Source organism: Taeniopygia guttata, chromosome 12 (assembly GCF_048771995.1).
Source record: "Taeniopygia guttata chromosome 12, bTaeGut7.mat, whole genome shotgun sequence".
In the NCBI taxonomy this organism is placed as follows: domain Eukaryota; kingdom Metazoa; phylum Chordata; class Aves; order Passeriformes; family Estrildidae; genus Taeniopygia; species Taeniopygia guttata.
In genome coordinates this window covers 5,583,681-5,605,339 of record NC_133037.1, presented here as the reverse complement: position 1 = coordinate 5,605,339, position 21,659 = coordinate 5,583,681, and the positions used below count along the sequence as shown (strand labels likewise).

At 47.3% G+C, this 21,659-nt stretch overlaps 1 protein-coding gene across 1 annotated transcript in view; it reads right to left on the bottom strand.

The window, feature by feature from the left end:
* LRIG1 (leucine rich repeats and immunoglobulin like domains 1) overlaps window positions 1-118 on the bottom strand; it is a 91,179-nt gene extending 91,061 nt beyond the window's left edge. The window contains 1 exon segment of the mRNA XM_012573270.5: window positions 1-118. Coding sequence (XP_012428724.5) covers window positions 1-103 — 103 coding nt within the window. The 5' untranslated portion in view covers window positions 104-118.
* Window positions 119-21,659: the final 21,541 nt, after the last annotated feature.

Here is a 21,659-nt window from a genome sequence, read left to right as displayed (position 1 = left end):
CGGAGCCGCCGCCGCTGCCGCCCGGCCCGAGCGCCGCTCGCCGCGGACCCACGTTGGCGACACCGCAACATGTAGCCGCGCCGCCCCCCGCGCGCCCGCCCATTGGCTGCCGGGCGGCCCCCGCCGCGCCGCCATTGGCCAGCGGCTCCCCCCTCCGCGGCGCCGCGCCGTTCCATTGGTGGATGCGGCCCGTCAATCACGGGCGCGGGGCCCGCCTCCCTTTCCCACTCCAGGTGTGAACGCGGGCGGCCGCGCCCCCCCCGCGCTGCTCCTCTTAAAGGGGCCGCGCCCGCCGCTCGGCCCGCGCTCCCAAACCTCCGTCCGTCCCGTAATCCCGGGAATGTGCGGGAATTCCAGGGGCCCGCGCTTCCAAACCCTCCATCCCGTAATCCCGGCAATGTGCGGGAACGCCAGGGCCCGCGCTCCCAAACCTCCGTCCCTCCCGTAATCCCGGGAATGTGCGGGAGCAGCAGAGCCCGCGGACATCCCTGCATCCCTCCCGCACGCCCCGAAGCGGCCGTGGGGCTGCGCTCCGCAGGGACACGCGTGTCCCGCCACGGGCCGGTGGCAGGAGCGGATGAGTTCCTGAGGCGTGTCCCAAAGCACACCCGGGCACAGACTGCACGTCCCAAATGCGCTTTTTGCATGGGGAAGCCCCGCACAGGGCAGGTGTAGAGGGCAGCACCACGGGCACAGCTCATTTTGGGCAGGACCGCACCGAGAGGATGCTCCCGAGCATCCAACCGGCTTGGCTCAAGTTTGGATGTGGCCCAACACGGCGCTTGGAGTGTTCATCGTGCCCACGGCGGGCGGGAGTGTGATTTAACCCTTTACAGCAGGAGTTACTTGGGGAGAAGGAGATTTTTTGGGAGAGAAAAGCATATCGCAGGGCAATCCTGCTTCTGCTACCTTTGGTTAAATTTGCAGCCTTCCCCCCTGCTGTATTTCCTGCAGGATGCTCCAATCATGCTGCTCATCGTATGCACCTCTTCCCAAAAAACATGCTGCACAAGGGCAATGGCATTTGGGGCTGCTCAAAGTGGGATCTAAGCTGTACAAACTCATGAAAAGCATCAAAGCTGGATTGATGTCACCTAGAGCATAGGTTCAGCTGAACAAAATAAACAGGTATGATGTTGAATTTGCTGGTAAACCCAACCAAAGAAACTCCATTTGGCCCACAGGTTGTGAAAGTCCCACGTCAAAGCCTCAGTGTCTCTTCCCCATGCAGGATGTGGAGTTTTGGCAGCCTCACGAGTCTCATGAGGATGATGAAGGCACGTCTGCTCTCCATACCTTGAGTAAGAGCCAGCAGCAAGGAAAGGTAGCGCACTGGAGCATTATCAGCAGCTGACAGAAGAGGAAGGCAGGTGACGAAGCCAGCCTTTAGAGTGATGAGCAATTGGCTTTTGAATGCCTGGGCTTCAGCATTCCTGCCTGTGGTCCCAAAACTCGCCAAAAAAAAATCTTGTAAGGTCATTCTCAACCATCAGCATCAGTGATCACAGTGATAAAATGCTGCCTTGATGATGTGAGGGAAGGTGTGAGAGGAGACACATTTTTGGGAAGCTATCACTCTGTGTGAGGTCATTCTCACCCCCTGCCTATTCTCCTTTTCTTCTAGATTTCTTACAAATCGGTCAGTGGAACCATGAATTGTATTTGACACAATGCACAGGGATTTTTAGTTTCTCAGCCAGCTGCCTGACACAGACAGCAATCAAGTCTTCTGCTGGACCCAAAAACACTTTTATGGAGAGGATTTCTCCTGCTCAGTAGGGATGGTATCATAGAAATAAAGAGACCTTTTGCTTCTTTTAAAGTGTTTTCAGGTTTGACAACCAGACTTTTCAATTATCTTTAAAAATTCATATCAATATTTTTCAATATTAGGGCAAGAGGGTAATTACAGAGTTTTCCATGGAGAGAGAGATCCAAAAGCTTTAGATAACCTTTATAAAACAGAAAGCTAGAAGCAACTCTGCTAGAACCTGGGTCCAATCACCTCAGCTTGCACAAAATATCCTTGCAGAAAGAACAAGGGCAGCTGGAATGAAATGAGACTCTTCTCAGTTGTGCTCTCCCTCATCCCCAAGTCAATGCCTGTGCTGGAGTCTGTGTGCAGCATGGAGGATGTTTCTTCCTCAAACCTCATTAAATCTAATTAAATAGCTTATAAAAGTATTTATGAAAACAAATTTTAGAATGGCAAAGGCATGCCAACACGGAAGATACTTCTAATTCTGCCGGTGTCTTTTTGTGGATTTGGAGTTGGTTCAGAAGTGCACACTTGGAAGGTAATTGCTGACAGCATGCAGAATCCATCAAGCTATAATTAACAATCTACTATTATTCTAATTGCCTCACTCAAGCTTCTGTGTTTTTTAATTGTAGAGCAATTTGCCAATAGAGAATTTAATTGCAATACATATTTTATACATTTTGGGACAAAGTACCATTATTTCCACTTCAGCAAAAATGTTCCTCAGTTTTTAATAGCTTGCTTTATTCTTTTCTGGGATTTTTCAGGGGTTTTTTTTCACCTATAAGGAATTTGATTGCAACCTCTTGTGAAATTAGCAATGATATAATATCCAGGAGTGCCTGGAGGCTTCGGTTTGGATCATGACTCTATTAAGCTAGGAACTGTACATACATGTATCAGACACAGCCCTGAGGAGCTTGAAATCTAAACAGAGAAGACAAACTGAGGTGAGAACAGAAGCATTATCCTGCTTTACAGCTGGGGAAGCAGCCCCAGATGATTCACCTGAGGTGACCCCACACTCCTGGGGCACAGCCAGGAACTCACACGAGCCCCGAGCTCAGGGCACCCTTCATCTTCAACATGAGCTGAGCTTCTGTCTCCTGGTTCCTGCAAAAGGATCTCTCTGGTTGGATTTGCAAGCTTGGCTTTCCAATTAACTTCTAGCCAGGATCTGCAGTTGCATTTCACAGGTGCCTTGGCTTTCAGAGCAAGACCCAGCGTTGAGGAGGAGCCCTGGTGATCTGCAGAGCACCCCAGAGGTGTCACACTGGATGGACAACAATGGCAATGCTGTCAGGCCTTGGGAAGGGTGTGTTTGACTTCTCCTGGAGCAGGCTGAAGGCAGCAAAATAGAAAATGATGGATGATTGCTCTTTTTGACCATCCTTGCATCTGACATTTTTCATTCACTCCTCCATTCACTATTGTAAATGCAGGTGAACCCAGTGGGAAGAAATGCTGACATCTGACTCCAGTTCAGAAGGCTGAATGATTTCTTTATTATAACTATACTATAATACATTAATATACTATTTAAAGGAGATACTAAAAACTACTACCTACTTTCTCTAACTACCATATCTAACTAACTCACAACTTGTGACCCTCTCTGAGAGCCCAGCCCCAGTGGGTTGGATTGGCCATCAGGCTCAAACAATCCTCACCAGAATCCAGCCAAGCACTCACCCCAGGTAAACAATTCTCCAAACACATTCCACATGGGAAAAACAAGGAGCAGAAATAGAAATTGTTTTCTCTTTCTCTCCTCTGTGGTCCTCTATGAAAAAATCCTGCGAGAGAGAAGAATGTGCCTGCCACAGGTCACTTCTATTTGCAGGGCTACAAATCCATCTGTAACAACATTTGTTTTCTCCTAATAACTTTCATGATGGCTTTACACCCAACACCAATGGTGGTGAGTTTTGCAAAATGACTGCTGCCATGGCTACAATCCTTGTATTGCCAACCTGGGTGCGCTGAGCTTCCAATAAATATTATCATGATGCCAAATGCTTAAAAAGTTTTCAGCAGGTGTGACAGAGTCACAGTCATTATTCAGCACAGCAACAGTCACATTAATATATCTCTTTGGTATTAGCTGCTCATGATTTGGCTCCTGCTGTCCCAGTTGCAAGAGATGGCTTCTCTGGTGTAACCAGATCAACCACAGCATCAGCATTCCAGAGGTTTATTAGTTGTTCTGGTTACACCAGACCTGCAAGGACAATTTTATGGCTTGCTGCCACCCAAAGCTGGTGTCTTGTCTCTTCTTGGATGCCAACCCCGCTCCTCAGAGCTTGTTTTGTTGGTACAACCTGCAAGATGCATGACGTGATCCACAAGAGCCTGGAAGCAATGACTGGTGATAACATCACTCCTCACTGCTTAAATGGGTGAAGCCAATTCAGCTTAGCAGCACATGACAGTGAGAATTAAAGGAAGAGATGATCAAGTCAAGCTTCAGTATAGGGTCACTAACAGTGCTGACATGAAAGTTTACCTTGGCCTCAAACTCTGAAATTTACCTTGCAATGACATGGAAACCTTTTCTTCTCTCGAAATTAGAGGCTGGTGCTTGAACTCTGGTCCTCCAAGAACATAAGGTCTTTGATCAAGACCAGATCATGCTTCGTTAATGTGAAAGTTCACTCAAGTAGCTGCTGTCATTTCATTTTTCACAGGCAATGAGTTAAATTGCTTTCTCAGCCCAGGACTGACACAGGCAGTTAGTAAAAAATGGTGCAAATAAGTAGATCCAATTAACTACATCCAAGTTGTGACACAATTTTGCCACCTCCAATTGTTTTTTATCCCACACTGAAGAACTTCTCATAAAACTGTTGTATAATAAATGTATGTGTATTTATCTCATCTTTCTAAAGGCAGACTATCAAAACAGCATGAGTGCAATTTCTTGTCAAGAGAGAAAGAAAGAGACAGCACTAGAATATTGCCTGCCATATGGATGGGCAAAATATATTAAAAGAGTGAGGTTTTGAATGTAAACCTGTAGTACTCAAACCTGGAGATTACACTCAATTGCTTAAAAGCTTTTTTTTTTTTTTTCTGCCTTTGGTAGACAAGGCAATGGACTGACTCCAAGTGCAGGAAGAAAGCTGGTAGACCTGAAGTCTGAACACTGTCTGCTTGGATCACACATTTCAGCATAACATTACACTAATCACGCTTGAACTCCAAAACCCAGAGTTTTCCCCGAGCCCAGAGAATGATTTGGCCCTGTTGTGAGCCTGGCAGGTTTTGGGCTTTGCTCTTCAGATCTGGACTTGGACTCAGATCTGTGCCAAGCCTCCAAGAGCAAGAGCAGAGCAGCTCCCAGCAGTGAGTAGTGCTAGCAGTGTTTATGCTATGAGCAGCTCTATTAACTGGCATAACAACCATAATTACGTGGTGCAACTCCTGCTCCTTGCTCTCACCTCTAGGCTGAGAGGGAAGCGTGAAGTTCTTGCAGCCCCAGAGGAATGTGTTAGATGAAAAGATGCAAGTGGAGCAAGGAAGACTGGAATCCTGCTGCAGATAAAATTGGAATCACCTGCCCCTGCTCAGAGAATAATAGAAAAGACAATTAGAAATATTGGAGCGGGAGTTTAGTACCTTTCAGATAGGGATGCTTTAAATCAAGACTATTTCTTCACTCTGGATGAGTCTCTAGAAAGGGCTAGAGACTCCATGTGCAGCTGAAAAGCAGTATATGCTGTGTTCTACTGTAAGCTCTTGCCTCTGTGTAAGTGGGAAAATGAGCTACGAGCTTGCTTAATAAAAGTAGTGAGCTCCAAAGTGTTTCCAGAGTAAAGTTTGTATTTCCTTGCTGATGGCTGTTGTCTTGACTTCCAGTGACTTTCATGGCAAAAAAAAAAGGTAACTCACCCTGCCCTAGAACAACCCTGACCTCTCTGTGGGCTCAGGTGAGGAAAAACCCACATGGAGTAAATGCAGAGTACCCTCTGAAAAAAACTGACAAGCTGAGTATTTATATTAATAATTAATAAACATTTAAATATCTAATTAATAAACATATTTATTTGATAGCTCACTGTCCAGTCTTTATTCTGCAGATGAAGGGCACCATCAGCAGGGGTGGTCTCTGCCTGGCAGGGTTTTCAAGGGAAGCTTAGCTGAGGGTTGCACAAGTTGGGGCTGTTCTCTGAGGTCCAGATCCCATATAACAATCAAAGGAAGATGATTGCAGAATGTCCACAGCAGCCAGACTCTGGAAGCCTCTGGCAAGCAAGCACTGCCTCTACAGGTCAGAGCTAGTTTTCCCCAACTTGTGTCCTTGATCTTTATCCATACTGGAAGTGGGGCAAGATACCTTGTGACAACTTCTATTGGGACTCAATTACTCTGTGATTACTATGGGCTGTTACTACCAAACTGTCTTTTGTTGCTTCATCTGGCTGGAAGATATTAAGATTTGTCCACTGCTTCATCATACTTTGATCCCTTGTTTAGGAAAGAAATCTGTTTCCTTGCTTGAGTGCCTCATTCTTGGCTAGGGATTGAGATGCAGGCTGATATTTCTGTTTGGCCCTTGAAGCCAGCTATTAACCACACTCCTCATCCTGCTGGTACCACCCAGGAGTGCATCAATACTGCAATACAAATGGCACAGCATCATTATGTGAAGGACAAAATATGTGGCAGAGCCTTGCTGTGGCTTAGAGGCTCTGAGAAGAATCTCTCAAAATATCTTAGACATCTGCCATGTGTAAAATCTCATGATTGTTCTTCAAATTCTTCTGTGGATACATCAGCCACTCCTCTCTTGGTCTCCCTGTAACAACACATGTGTTCTTACCAGCAGTTTGTGACACAAGGCTTGTTTTCCTCCACAGTTCTTCTATTTGTTCAGTACCTGAGGTATTATCCTCTGATTTGAGACACCCTAAATCACTGCCATAGTGCAACAGTTGGCATGCCATGAAGGATTATGACTTCATGTGGGAATAAGAAAGAGCAGATGAAGGCTTAGTAGACAGAGATCCCAGTTTATGCCAATGCCATAACTAATTAGAAACAGGGGAAGCAAATAGATGGAAAATGTCTCAAACTTCTCTCAGAGTCTGCCATGGCACATGAATGAGTCTCTGGCAACACCACTGCAGTAGCTGGACGGTTTTGTCCACAGATCCAGTGATGGATGTTTGGAATTTGTGCATAAGCTCAGTGTGTGACACCCATTTCTCAGCACACGCCTTCATCTCCCACAAGATGTGAGCGACCACGGGAAGTTCCAGGGATGCAGAACAACTGTTTCCATTGCATCCCAGGGGAATTGCATTTCTTTGGCTTAAGGACACTGCTTCCATCAGCTCTGCAGAAAGGCACACTGTGATGAAGAGCCCCCACAGAAATAGTGAGACTGAATCCCTTACCAGCCTGTGATCTGAGGAAGCACTGAGTGAAGAGGCACAAGTTGTCTTATGCTCCCTGCCACCCAAATTTGAAAAAGAAAATACCCTCAAAACCAAAACACTCTAGCATGATGTGATTTATCTCTTGGGTTAGAAGAAACAACGCAGAACTTTTAGCCTCACACCTCTGCTGCTTCAGAGAGGAGCCAAATTCAGCTAGGATTTCTTTTGTTCTTGACCTTCTCATGTTTTTCTCCAAGAGGGCTACATTACTCCTTTCCATCCCACTTGGCCAAAGCATCTCCGTTCTGGTTACCCTAGACAATGCTTCCTTTTGGATAATCCAAAATCAGACCCCTTGAAGGTAAGGCAGACCAGCCAACCCCCTCTGGTCGTCACAGAGCTATGGCAGCATCATTCTGCTCCTGGGGCATCAAGAGGGAGCTCTCCCTGAGCACAGCTTAGGGAACAACCAACACCCAACAGAACCCCCAAGCAAGAGGGTGGAAGAAGAAAACAAAAAACGCCACTCTACCTTCCACTTACCCCCACAGTGATGTGGTTTCTGCTGTCACTGACTCCAGCTGGTAACAAAGCAGTAAATAGCTGAACTCCTTCCTTCTGCTACATCACCACCACTTGATGCTGCACAAACCCTTAGCTACACAAACCACCCCTCTGAACCAGGGCTGTCTGCAGCAGAGGTGATCGATGTGCTCTCCAACATTTATGGGGTGCAGGGTGTCTTTGCTTGGGTCCCCGGATGGGCTACACCTGTGGGGAGAAAACCAGGCTATCAATCTCCCAGGCACCACCTGCACTGCCCCAAGCTTTATCCCTCAAGGGAGCCCTGAGGGTGAAGTGGCAGGTGGGGAGTGCCTTTTTTTTTTTTTTTTTTTCCCATTAAATCTTGCTGGATATTTTGCCAGACATACCAGAATTAGGCTTCAGGTGACTTCTTGTTTTTAGCCTTAGGACTTGTCCTTTTCTTGGGAGAATGGAATGCATCTGGGGTGTGCCGGAGTGGCTCCGTGTGGTGGAAAAGTCTCTCCTCCAACCCGTGCTTCCAAAGAAAGGCTCAGCAGTCTCTGTTGTTCGGTCTCAAGGCAGTGTATTGCAAGTTACCTAAAAGATTTTCTCCTTGGGCTGCTGTGGTTTGCTCACAGCTCAGGCAGAGGCACACACACACCCTGACATCCTCTCTGACTCCCGACTGCTTCTTCTCTCCCCGCCCAGGGCTGCTGCTGTCTTTTATATGGTACATTACATGTTACATGGGTACAGTTTTTCCCCAATGCCTATTACCTATATTAAATGGTGCTTTTCTATCTTTTATATGGTACATTACGTGTTACATGGGTACAGTTTTTCCCCAATGCCTATTACCTGTATTAAATGGTGCTTTTCTACTCTAAATCAATCTGTGAGTGCCAACATCACCAAGAACATGGAGGTGAGGAAGAAGAAAGAGGAAGGACAGGATAGGCCCAAATCCCTCCATCTTAAACCCTCTGACCCCCATGTACAAAACCAAAACCCCCCTGTACAGCACTCAAAAATTCTTCCCTCTACTTTGTGACTACTTCTACTCTAATATCTAAACTTTTGTGACTTCTTGTTCTTCCTGCAAGGTTGGTAAATCATTCCATGGCTCAAACCCAAAATCACAGCTGTTTCCAGCTGCCTGCCAGGGTCTCAAATGCTTCTGACCTGGGCCTGGGACATCCAAAAATGTCTGAGGGACATTTTGAGTTCTGACAGGGTGTGCTGGATATTTTTGAGTGTACGGTGAAGCCTTATGATACTTGGACTATCTGTTGTGGTCCCAAGTTACGATGTGAAGGGTAAGTGAAAGTGATTTGCTTCTCTTGTTAAATGCTATCAGATCAAGTGCTATCTTGTTTTGGGCTGTTTACCTCCAGTTTGACTGAATGGCATTCTTTGAACTGGTTCTTCCTTGGGACTTCAGGCGCCTGCTGGGCTTCTGTATGGAGCCCACACTTGGATGTGCTCAGGAGGGGCTGCTGGTTCTAGACTGGGAGCATTTTCAGATTGGTTCCATCAGGACTGATGGTTTTCTTTGGCTGAGGGCTTTGAGGCTCGGGCAGTTGCCTTTATTTGGCAGAGTGCAAGGAGGGGTGTGTGTGCACCACGGCACTCATAGGCAGCACCTCACCTCACCTGGCTGGGGCAGCTTCCTTACCCCTGGCAGCCTCCAGGTGACTGCATCCTCCCACAGATCATCCATACATTGATAAAAGTTGGCTCTCAGTGCTAACACAAGGCAGCACCTTGGAAAATCCATTAATCACAGCAAGGCTGGGTGGCTGCTGAGGGCGCACCTGCGAGGCTGCAGCCTTGGGAAAGAGCGTTTGAGCAATCTGCAGGGCTCTGACAGAGAGCCTGGGAGCTTTTCCCATTACATCACTACTGGGGCCAGCACAAAGGCTATCTGGGTTGCTCAAGGAAGTGTGTTGTGGAAAACAATTCTACTTTGATGACTGATCCAGGCATTTATTTAGGCAAAGCTGGAGCCGTTGCATTGGCTCATTTGATCTGTGCTGTCACTGGGAGACAACTCAGTGCATGCTTTTGTTATACTTGCTCTTGCTTGCAGAAGTTCTTGAGATTTTTTTTTTTTATGAACAAAACTATCTATCCCATCACATGACAATCATGCCAGTGTCACAACCTTAATTATCACTCAAATTTTCCAGATGGGATTTTTTCCAAAATCTGGCTCGGAGGAATTTGCCCAGGTTTAAGGAAGTCACTGGACATGATACTGAAAGCCTAGAAAAGCATCTGTTTGTTACAAGAAAATAAAAGACAGGATGCAGTGTGTGCAGGCATGGGGTGAAAATAAAACAATTACTTGATTTCTAGTTGCATGCTTTGCTTTTACAGCAGGAATGTATCAGTAGCCCCCTGTGTCCTTTTGCAGCATGCTGGTTCCCTGAGAGAGAAGGAAATAAATCTGTTACATGAATCACACTGATCTCTGGGGCTGTGGCTGGAGCACCTTGCAAAACATTTACTTTTTAAAAAAATATTCATTCTCTGTTAACATTTCTCACTTGTTAGTGGCTGTTATTAAAGGTTTGATAAATGGTTTGAATGAAAGACTTGCAGAAATGGCCAAGTGACCCCTTTGAAATTTTGTTTACCCTCTATCTAGATATTAATTAAGTAAAATAAACTGACCTTCTGAAAAAAAATCTAAAAGAACAAGTGGGGCTTTCAACAACATAATATATGAAAACAAAAGGTGAAACTTGGGGGGAGAAGCTGACAAATGGATGTTTCACTTTTCTCAGGTTTATATCACACGCTAAAACATGGTGTTACTGCTGGATTTTTCTGTGTCATAGGAGTTTTATCCTGTTTTAAATCTCTTCTAAGGGTTAATGTTTCCCACCCTCAAAGCTGTAGGAGAGGAAGGGGCTTTCAGCTCCTTATTTTAGAGAAATTCTCAAAATTCTCCTCATTTTAGAGACAGGCAAATAGCAAGGCATAATTGGTTGAAATTTCAAGAACCCACAATGAAGAGAAATCTTCTCCACCCTTCATTAAGGTAAAGTCACAGGAAATAAATCTTTTCTCTTAACCTGGTCTTTGAAAGTCTCAGTAAGACTTGTCCATAAGCGTTTCTTGCACTTCAGTAATTCTGGTCCAACTCTGCACTCAGAGCACCACTCACTACACCAGCACTGCCAGGGCAGCTCCAGCGGGAACGGGCTCTGCTGCTTCTCTTTCTGCAACAGCTCAAACAAGCAGTGGGCACTGAACACTTCCAGAGTTTCCAAAACCAGGAGGGCAGCCCAGGGCATTGCTCCAGCCAGGACTCCCTTGGATGCCTCTCCCAAAACCCTGCACGCCCTAATGGGGAGGATCATAAAAGGGGAGTCGGGACAGCTGGAAGTCACATCTTGGGGATAATGGGGTGTGCAGATTTGCATTGTGGTGGTTTTGATCCAGAATGAGTGTCAGCTCGTAAGGGTGCTGACAGAGCCCACGCTGAGAGTCCCCTCCACAATGTCCCTTTCCCATCCTCTGCCTTCTCTGCTAGATCATTTGTCTGCTTTATGGGCTCCAGGAATGGCACATCACCATATCTTCCTAGTTCTTGCAATTAATTTTCCACAAACGTTTATAGGGTGTGTCCCTTTTATTTATTTATTTTTGCAGAAGGGGTTTTTCACCTAGCTTTAACGTGACCTCAAAAGCCTGCTGCAGTGTGAGGCTGGAGGAAGGCAGAGCTGTGTGCGTGCCTGGTGCACCAGGCATGCACCAGACCCTGCAGCTACTCATTCCTTCTCATGCAGGCAGCTGAGAGCGTGACAATAGCACTTGGATATCATCCCATTTCCTCCCCCTTAAACCTGAGTGCTGTCTTCCAGGTGTTACAGACGTTTTTGAAGTCAAAGCACTTGCCAGCTCCAATTAAACTTGTGGTTTGCAGACAAATTGGGAGCCGGCCGGAGAGGAAGCTGGCGGGAGAACAGCTTTGTACATGTACGGGGTTCCAGGACAGCTGAGCTTCCAAAAATTTTATAGAAATAGTCACCAGGGCAGAGATGAGACCATAGTGATCTGCCTCTGGTGAGAAAGGTGCATGGGCATGGTCTGCTGATGTATTTTCCAATGAGAGTGGTAAAACACCAGCACAGGTTGCACAGAGAGGTGGTGGATACACCATCCCTGGAAACATCCAAGGTCACGGTGGACAGGGCTGGACAGGGCTCTGAGCAACCAGATCTGGTTGAAGAGATCCTTTCTTGTTGCAGGGGGCTTGGGCTAGATGGACTTCAAAGGTCCTTTCTAACCCAAACTATTTTGTGATTTTTTTGGCGAGCGGGGAGGGGGTGGTAACCTCTACATTTTCCCTCCTTCCCTCTCTATTTTGTCTGCTACAACCTCCAATCCTTCCTTCTCCGTTATTCAGTCCCATATTTCCCACTTATTCCCTGCAAGGCCTGGTCAGAAAAGGGCTGATTTACTCTCACCTCTTTGCAAACTATTTCTGGACATCTGAGGTGTCCTTTTATGCAGTGTTAATCAAGTTAAGAGGTAGCTTGGGTCCATTTGTAATACATGTCTTTAAAATGGAGTGGGAAAGAATTTTCCCAAACTGGGACTATTTCAGACAGCCTTTGAACAGTGTTTTTCAGGTTACATAGTGACCATGTTCAAACACTTGGGTTTTGTCTGGGGACAAGGGAGAAGTTATTCTGATCCTTTTCCTACTTGCAATGTAAGGAGCAGACACGTTTTAAACAGCAACATAAAAAAGACCTTCAGTTTTGGCACTCACTTGGAATGGGACACTTCACCTGGATTTGAGAAAGGGATCAAAATGGCCTCAAAATTAAACATTTCCTGCAAAAATGTTCATTGTGAATTTTTTTTTTTTTCCGTGGGAAAATATTATATAGTGAGGAAACTGCTCATTAGTTCTAGCATTTGATACTATTAGAGAAATCTTTTGCAGTTGTTAAAAAAATTGCTTTCATTTTCTTTTTTTTTTCATTCACTCTGCCAGCCAAAGTGGAATCTGAGCCTAAAGTCAGACACAAAACCAGGAGGGAGCAGTTTGTTAGACTAGGGGTGAGTTTTTCATCTCACTGTCCTGGCTTTAAGTGATCTTTCCAACCTGGCTGGCAGCATTGCAGAAGCACCCAGAGAAAATGTGTCCCTGGTGCTGCAATGCTTCCCCCAGGATCCAGGTTCAGCTCTGGGGGATTTCCAGCCCTCTTGCTGCAGTTACTTGCTGTTTTCTGCCTGCAAGCACCACAACCAGCTCCCCAAGTGTGTGTGTGCCTCGCCTTGTGCCATACCCTGTGGGATTTTGCTTGCTGCACCCTGTCTGCCAGGCACAACTTTAATTTACTGCCCCTGCCAGACCTGAAAAACTCCATGCTGTGCCTCTGAAAGCCTTGCTCACTCTGAAACTCCGTGCTCACCCTGAAAGAGTGAGCTGGGCTATGGCAGCAGAGAGGTGCTGGATTGCTGTGGTGAACGTGAGGATAAAGAGGATTGGGGAATAGTGCCAAATGACCCTTTAAAAATACATTATACTGCAAATGTAGGGTTTTGTATGTTCTTTGTAGGAAATGTTTCTGGTCCAGGCACCACTGGGGCATTCCAGAGGTCAAAGCTGGGGAGGTGTGGGGCTCTGATGGCTGGAAACAAACCCACATCCATAGTTCTTCGCACCAGCAAGGCTTTTCCTTAGCCATTCCCAGGGTGGGTGACCATGTGGTGTCCCAGGGGGTCAGACAGCATCTGGGTTTGCAAAATCAGTTGCTTTGAGTGTCCCCCAGTGCCTCATGCTGTGAGCAAGAGCTGTGCCCTGCTGTTTGCCCAGGAGCCCAGAAGGATGTGCAGGTCTCGGAGGTGGGGCTGGTTCCTCCTGGAAGCATCTCTCCTCCAGCAGCCTTCTTCCTGACCAGGTTTCTGTTTTTCCTCTCGACTGTTTCTCCATCCTCCACCTCCCCCTGCCTCCATCTGGTTTCTATCTGGACTAAACAGATGTTTTTTCACTTCTTAAATGTCCTGTACACTCACCTCACTGATGTCTAACAGGGGCTGTTCATTCTTCTTTCCCCAGGTGTAAAACTTGAAAAACTGGAGGGGCTGGGGGAGAAGCAGCTTCTCTTAATACTTTGCTGTGCATGTAGTGCTGGTGGAGGGATGAGTTAAACCTTTCCAATTACTCACCTTGCAGCCTAGAACCCTCTTACTCCTTCCAGATCCCCTTTCCATTGCTAGTGTATACAGAGGATCAGACCTGTGATTTATGCCAGGGCAGTGTGTATAATATTCTCACTTTCATGTTATAAATGTTTAGCAAATCCACAAGGTATCAAAAGAACTTGTGGAGGAGATTTGCCACGAAGGGCTGGTGGATAAACCTTTTGGACTTGGCTGGAAAGCAGACATACACAGTTTATTGCTTCCCTCTGCTGCAGAGTGACAATAGGTTAAATGTAGACTTTTCCTTAAAATAAAAGTTCCTTGCTTGGCAATTCAATCAAGTGGTATCTGTCATGCTGAGGTCTCATGAAGGATTTATTCCCATTTTAAGTAATGTTTTGGAGGTGCAGGCTCCACATGGAATACATTAGGCAGCAGGAAGGTTTGCTGGCATGCTCGTGGGGCTGGGAAGGTACGTGTGCTGCGGGCACAGGGGCTCATCTGTGGGGTTCTGCTTTCCCCTCACCCTCTTTCTCTCTTTTTCCCCTTACATGGCTCTGAAGGACTTTGAGGGAGGGTTTTCCCAGCCTTCCCAGGGAGGGAGCTGAAGCACCAGAGCCCATTGCCAGGGGGGCAGGCAGGAGAAGGACCCCAGGTCCTTCTGGAAGAGGAACCCAGCAGATCTCCCAGTGACTGTGGGGCAGAAATCCCAATGCTGATCCCAACTCAGGTCCCTGGGACAGTGTTGGCACAGCAGTCCCCTGCAGGCCCTGCTGGGGTTGCAGAGGTGGTCTCTGAGCTGCTTTGAGCCCCAGAGGTGGTGGCAGCCACTGCTGGTGCCTCTTTCTGCTCAGCTCCCACAGGGGAGACTGAGGTGAACAACCATTTGTTTTTCTGGAAAAAAAACTGCTGCTTTCTGTAATGGAAGCTAAACGACCTAGTAAAATAATTGGAAGCTGCTCTCTTCTTGGATTTTTTTTTTTTTTTTTTTCTTTTTTTGGCTGGACTCCTTCTCCAATGAAAACAGCAACCAGAGATAGGGTGAGCAATCAAGTGCCTGCCAGGTGTCACAGCTCTCTGCCACCTCAGGAGGTGGGTGCTGGCCCCTGGCCACCCTGGCCTCTGGGTCAGGCTCTCCTGCTGTGCTGTAGGTTATGGAAACTGTCCTCCCTGGAGACCATATCAGTGAGCACTGGCATTTTCCATGCTGTCTGCCAAGGGGGGCTGTGCAGTGGGGATTAGTGACCGAATGTCAGCACAGCCTGCCCTCCTGGGGAATTTGCCTTTTGTCAGGCACGGGCTGCTGGGACAAGAGCACCCACATCATTCTCTGCAGGTGCCTAGCTGCAGAGGGCTTTTTGCTGGGACACAGATGAGCTGGGAGAGGTCCCCATGGTGTGTTTGGGCACTGGTGAGGAGCAGCAGGGAGTGGGAACTGCTTCTGCTGTGAATTTGCCCTCAAAGGTGCCCTCTAAAAGACCCATGGTCAGAGGGATGCACCCATTTCATGCGGGTGTGAGCCCAGTGCTGCACTGTTAGAGGGGCACAGAGACAAAAACCAATGGATTGCATGGATATGAAACCAACCAACTAAAAAGCAGCAACCTGAACAATTTGAGACCATTTTAATCCAGATTTTCCTGTTATGCAGCTATGGGTTTGCAGCATCGTGCACCTTGGCACTGCCTCACCATGCTATGTCTAGTCACAAAGTCTGCAGTTCCCTGCTCCCTGGGACTGTGGGCACTGGGCACATTCCCTGACGTTGCTGCCAGTCCCAAAATGAGCAAACACAGCCCCATGTGCCCCAGGAGAAGCCCAGAGTGTGGGGGCAAAGGGAAGAGAGGGTTCCAGTTGCTTTTATAAAAGTGCATTTTGAGGAGAGACTCGCTCAGCACTGCAGCCAGCGAGGTCCCTTTGGAGAGGGAGCCCTGCTCTGGGGGAGCTGTGACCCTCTGCCGTGTGACACCAGCACCACTGATGGCAGCAGGTACAGAATTTAGTTCTCCACAGAATGTGTTTCCCTAAGCTTCTTTCTGACCTTGAAGTTTTCAGCCAGAGTTTTGGTATTTGGTGTTCCCCACCCCAGTGAAAGCTGAGACTCGGTGAGGAGCGCAGGGGGTGCTGCAGGCGCGTTACTAATGGGATGTGGAAGTGCCATATGCTCCTGAAAAATCACTGTCAGTGAGACAGCATCGAGGAACCCCCTCAGAGGGGCCGGGAGCGAGAGGCAATTAATCATCCTCACCTCCTAATAAGCATGGGAGCTCCAATACCAACCGGTGCTCTCGCTGGAGGAGCAAAACTTCAAAGCCTGTGGTGCCCTGCAGATGCACAGGGCAGTGCTGAGCTGGGGCTGTGCCCCACTGGGGTACAGTGTGTGTGTCTGAGAGCACTGAAAATCAGGGACAAATGTGGTGGGGGAAGCTAAAAATGCTTCCTTTGGACAGGGATGTTGTGTATTACAGGGCTTCAGCAGAGGGGTGCAGCTCACAGCATCCCCTGGTCTCTGTGTCTGGGGGAAACTGTGCTCCTGGGGTGTTCAGCTGGAGAACTTTCACTTCTCTTAAAATGTGAGGGGTCTGTAAAGCAAGGAAGATTCAGCTCCCATGGGCACTTGGTTGTGCTGGCCTCCAAGTTCTGTGCCTTCATCAGTTCAATTGTGTGAACATGGTGCTTAATAAACACAGCCCTGAAGCTTCCAGCTGAGTTCCACTGGAGTTTCCTCTGCTGGAAAATCAGCAGCTTCTTTTCCTTTTATCTTTAAGCTCTGGCTGGATGAAGCTGAAAGTGGTATTTGGGAAAAACCCCCTGTTTATTCAGGCTTTTCTTACTCTAACAGACTTCCCTTTGTCCCAAGCACCTCTGTTTCACACACTTGCCTCCTGCAGTCCCATCCTCTGGCCATAGACAGGCTTGTTCAGCCCTTTCCACTGTTTTAGTTGTACACTTGGTGTCTGGCTGGAAAAGTCTCGAGCTAATCGTGTTTCAGCTCATCCCTACTTCCATTGTTCGTGGATAAAATAATACTTCCAAACCTCACAGCACTTCATAAATATCCCTGCCTGTGTGGAGAGCAGTAGGAACTTCCCAGAGCCCTGTTTGCCAGGCCATGGAGATTTTGAATATTTATTGGGAAGCTGGGCTGGATCTGTCCCTGGGAGCAGGAGTCAGGGCAAGCTTGGGGCAAGCCTAAGACTTCCAGAAGGGTTTATGCATGCAAGTCCATTATCTCTGGAGCAGAGGGATTTGTCCCTCACTGGCTGGCAAGGAGGCAGGGATGCTGGTGCTGTGAGTGGATGAGCAATTCCTCTGTGCATGCAACTCAGTGAGTAATGCTGGCTCTGGGAAGAGCATGCTGGAGAAGAAACCCTTCATGTGCTTCAGGGAGTTTTTCCCTGCTTTCTACTGAGACTGGGTCTCCAAGAAGGACCTTGGGGGCAGTTTTGAGTTTGTCCTCCTGTGTGTGCCAGCCCTGGGTCTCCCTGCTGGGCTCAGCCCAGGAGGCACAGACCAGCACTGGCACAGCTACTGCAGGAGCCACAGTGCTTCATGTGGGGTACCCAGAATAAAGGAGCTCAAACCGAGCTGTCCTTGGCTCGTGCTTAGCTCTGGTTAAGCAAACAGGCTTTGCAAATTCTGTGGTCTGAGCAAGCTTCCACTTGTATTTCCACATGTGGCATCGTCCCGAGCAGTAACATAAAGCAGATCCCACAGAGGCTTGTGTGTGGGAAGACCTCTGCCCAGGCAGGGACCAGCCACCCGTGTCCTCCTCCTGGCAGTGTTGTCTGGGCACAAAGTGCCTGTGCAGCCTGGAGTGGAGAGACCTGGGGGCGAACGTGTGTGGCATGTTGCTTAACCGTAAAAACCAATTCCCAGCCTGGGGGACGGCTTTTGCTGGGATTTTTTTCAGATGTCTGAGCCTGAAAAGTTGTGTGTCTGCACACATGTTCTTTTCCCTCTAGTCCACTGTCAGCCCAAAAAGCCAATTTCCTTTTCTCACAAACTCTGCCTCTCTCCTGTGCCCAGGAAGGCACTGCTCTTCCAAGCAGCACTGCAAAATGGGTGAATTTGGTTTCCTACCCTGGTGTACCTGTGGGGGGAAGGATATCCACCTGATGAGCACAGTTGTGTTGTCAGTCACAGGGAGGGCCCAAGAGCAGCCATGCTGGGAGCAGCTGATGCTCTGAATGGGTTTTGGAAACCTCCCACTCACTGTGAGAAGGGACACGCGGGATTTGGGATTCTCACTGTGAGAAGGGACACGTGGGATTCGGGATTCTCACTCACTGTAAGAAGGGAGCACACGGGACTCCAGTTGGGATCCAGCAGCAGCAGTTATATATCAAGTTATTCCTGGCAATTCACCATATCCTAAAAATACAGTTTCATTAAAGCTTCTTGCTGAAGCAGCTCTTGTGTCCCAGTAAAGGGAGGTAGGCTACCGAACCAGCTGCGGGTTTTTTGCGAGCTTCTTACTGGAGTTTTGAACTCTCTTGCTCAGTTTGCCAACTGCTGTTCTTTCTGATGCTACCCAGTTGTTTTGCACAGCCTTGAAGTGGTTTCCCAGCTATTTGAACTCCCTAAATGACAATGCTTCATTATTGTCTAATGGAGAAGTGGATTCTTCTGTTTATATGTAAAGGTTCCCCTCCTTCCCCCCTACCTCCCTCAACATATGCAAAGGCACTGCAGAAACTGGAACCAGATAAAAAGGAGAAAACAGGCTTTTAAAACAAGTTCTGAAGTGTAAAGATGTGAAGGCCACTTAGAAATCATTGCCTTGTGCTTTCTCCCACACTGTGATTCATTTGGTCCAATCCATCATTGATTCAACATGCTCATGGGCCAGAGCCTTCAAAGGCAACTGTGCATCTGCTTTAGCCATTCATCAAGGAGGAGCACAAAGGAGAAGGGCAAGGGAAAATGTATTGCCAGCTCCCTTTGGTGCTGTTTAATGGGTGTGAAAGGAGGACAGTGGAGAAGCTGGGTTAATGAAAGGCAGGATGACCGAGGAAGTGCCCCCAGGACATATATTTTTTAGCCTAGGTATGGACCTTGCTAAATTTGATTCTGCAGAGAAACTTCAAACACTAAGCAAGAGAGCCAAAATGAGGTCAAATACAGAAGAATAATCCAGTGCAGGTGGATGCTCTTCCCCAGATGTGGCCACTGAGTGGAGAGCGGCTGTGGATCCTGCAGCTCCGTTGTCTTTCACTTCCCCAAGAAACAGCAAAGTATTTTCAGATGATGCCCTGCTGCTCCAGAGAGCTCCCATAGCCTGATCCCTCGAGACCTGGGGTCCTCATTCTGCTGCAGGCCTGCCTGCAAGTGGCTTATCTTGCATGTTTGCTGCAAGGTGGTCCCTGCAGCACAGCCCTGGTCACTGGACCATGCCCAGGTGTGTGCACGGTCTGGTGCAGGATCTGAGGGCACCTGAGGGATACCTGAGCTCCCTGACTCCCTGCTAACACAGGCATCTGCTCTGTGGATGGACAGGTACCACTGAGCCACCTCCCAGGCAGCAGCACCTCCTCTGAGCAACCCAACATGGTGGCAAACCCCCAAAAAATTATGATGGGCACCAGGGGAAAGTACCTTAACATGACCTGGACAATATTTCCTTGAGGTTGCTGGGCTTGTTGCTCATGTCATCTGTGACCCTGCTGAGTTGTCTAGTGATTAAATTAGGGTTGGTTTACCTCATGTGTTTGTATTTATTTTCTTGCCTTCTCACATTGTTTCTCCCGGCCCTCCTCCACTGCCCTGTTGTCCTCCCACATTCTCTGTCCCTCCTTCTCAAGCACCCTTCCCCATGTGGAGTAGAAGAGAAAGAAAGAGATGGCTGGTTTTTAGGAGCAGGTTTGAAATCTGTCTGTTCACCTTAAAAACCAGAACAGGTTGGAGGTACAATGCTCTTCTCATAAGTCTCAGTTTGTAGGAAAAAAACAAAAGGAAAAACAAGATTATAACCTGTGAGAGGATCACGCCATCTGCCTGTACAGCCCCATGACTCTCCTCAGACGATGCCAGTGGACAACAGAGAAGAGACTTGGTCTCCACCTTTCCTCCTGTCCAAGCAGAGCTGTAACTGTGCAGGTGGGAGGTGTGTGAGGGGCCCTTGGCATTCCTGATGCTGAATCCAGAGTGCCACCAGCTGCTCAAGGAGGGTGAATTCACAGATGACCTGAGCTGTTCTTGTGTAACATCTTTCTCAAAGCGTGTCAGGTGTTGAGATGTGACTGTGCTCTCCTTGGCAAGGACAGCAGTTAATATTAACAGGGTATCAGATTTTTTTTTTTTTTCTTTTTCTGGGCGTCCTTGAAGCTCATCCCAAATTCCTAGGCCAGCCAACCCTTTGTTAACAGAGAGGGATTATTTGTCCTTTTTTACTGTGAGCTTGTCTTGGTGGAGGAAGGTTGCTACGAGTTGCTTAGAGGAAAAAGGACATTCTGTACAATACCCCTGGGAAGGCTCTTGGGCAACTTATTGGCTGCTATGGAGCAGCAAGTGATAGAACATGCCTGATGTTACTTATCTCACTTTTGGGGGAGGTTAAGGCCTCCTGTGTTCTCACCTGATATTATTTATCACTGATATTAAGTTCTTTTCAAAGATACTTTGCCTGAAGTTTTCTGAAGATTCTTCCAAGTAGTTGAGCAACAATTTGTTCTCGGAATAAACCAATTCGCAGCTGGGGCCTGAAATGCTTTGAAGAAGATGAGTTTATACTTGCAGGCATTCTGCTTTCTGCTTATCTTGATTTGGCCTTGCAGATCTTAGTCCAGATTTACAGCTGAGCGCAGTCTTCAGCTTCAGCACGGGGAGGGAAAGCACTGTGCTTCCCAGCAACATGTGGATGGGTGAGCTCTTGTCCAAAACCCTTCTGCTGTGGGTTAAATAGAGCTTCTGGACCTGGTAATGCATGGTCCAGTCTGTGCTCCTTTCTCTCCTTTCCATACTGCAGGATATAGATGGAAGCTGCTATGAATTATTAATCTTTGTGCTTCTGTTCCATAAATTGAGAGAGCTTGAGGTTGAAACCTCTGTGGGAAAAGTTTGGAAACTCTGGACAAAAATACTGTAGGAATTCTGTGATTTTTTTTTTTTTTTTCATTTAAGTGCATCTATCAGAGAAACCCTGCTATAACTATATTTTTGTGGTCCATTTTCCAGTACAACTGCATAGACTTCCTGTTATTTATTCTATATGCAGCAGGTTGGGATTTGCTTTTCCTGGCTGCCTCCCCTTCAGCCTCCCTTATTAATGCCCTTGCTTTAGCTTTTTTTTTCTTGAATTCCCTTGAGTTCAGGCCATTTTTGAGCGTTAAAACTAAGAACCAGGACATCTCTGCTAATTTGCTTGCAGCTCAAATCAAACACAGCCACTCTTCTCCACAAGTTCATCATTGTTACAGAAATATTGTAAATCATTCTTGTGAGTTTTCAGTTTGCTAATGAAGAAAGCAAGACAATGCCTGCTGCTAAATGAGTGTACTCATGTTAAAAGGCTCTTGATGGGAATCCGGGGCAGTGAAGTCACATAGCCCTAGTCTGGGTGTGGTCAAAATTGTGAGCAGACATCGGGTTTAGATAAAACAAAGTTCTAGCACCAGCGAGCTTTTATTGAAAGTTAGTAGCAGGGATGTTGACCTTATGTTTGGCAAAAGTAGACTACCCAAAACATGTATGCAAGGCAGATGGGGAATGCGATTTAATTAAAAAAGAAAATATTATGATATTCTGAGAACAAAGTGGTAAAATCTTCTGGCTGCGCAGGAATTTCTTTTGAGAAATGGAAGGCTCTGAAAGGCAGGGAGAGG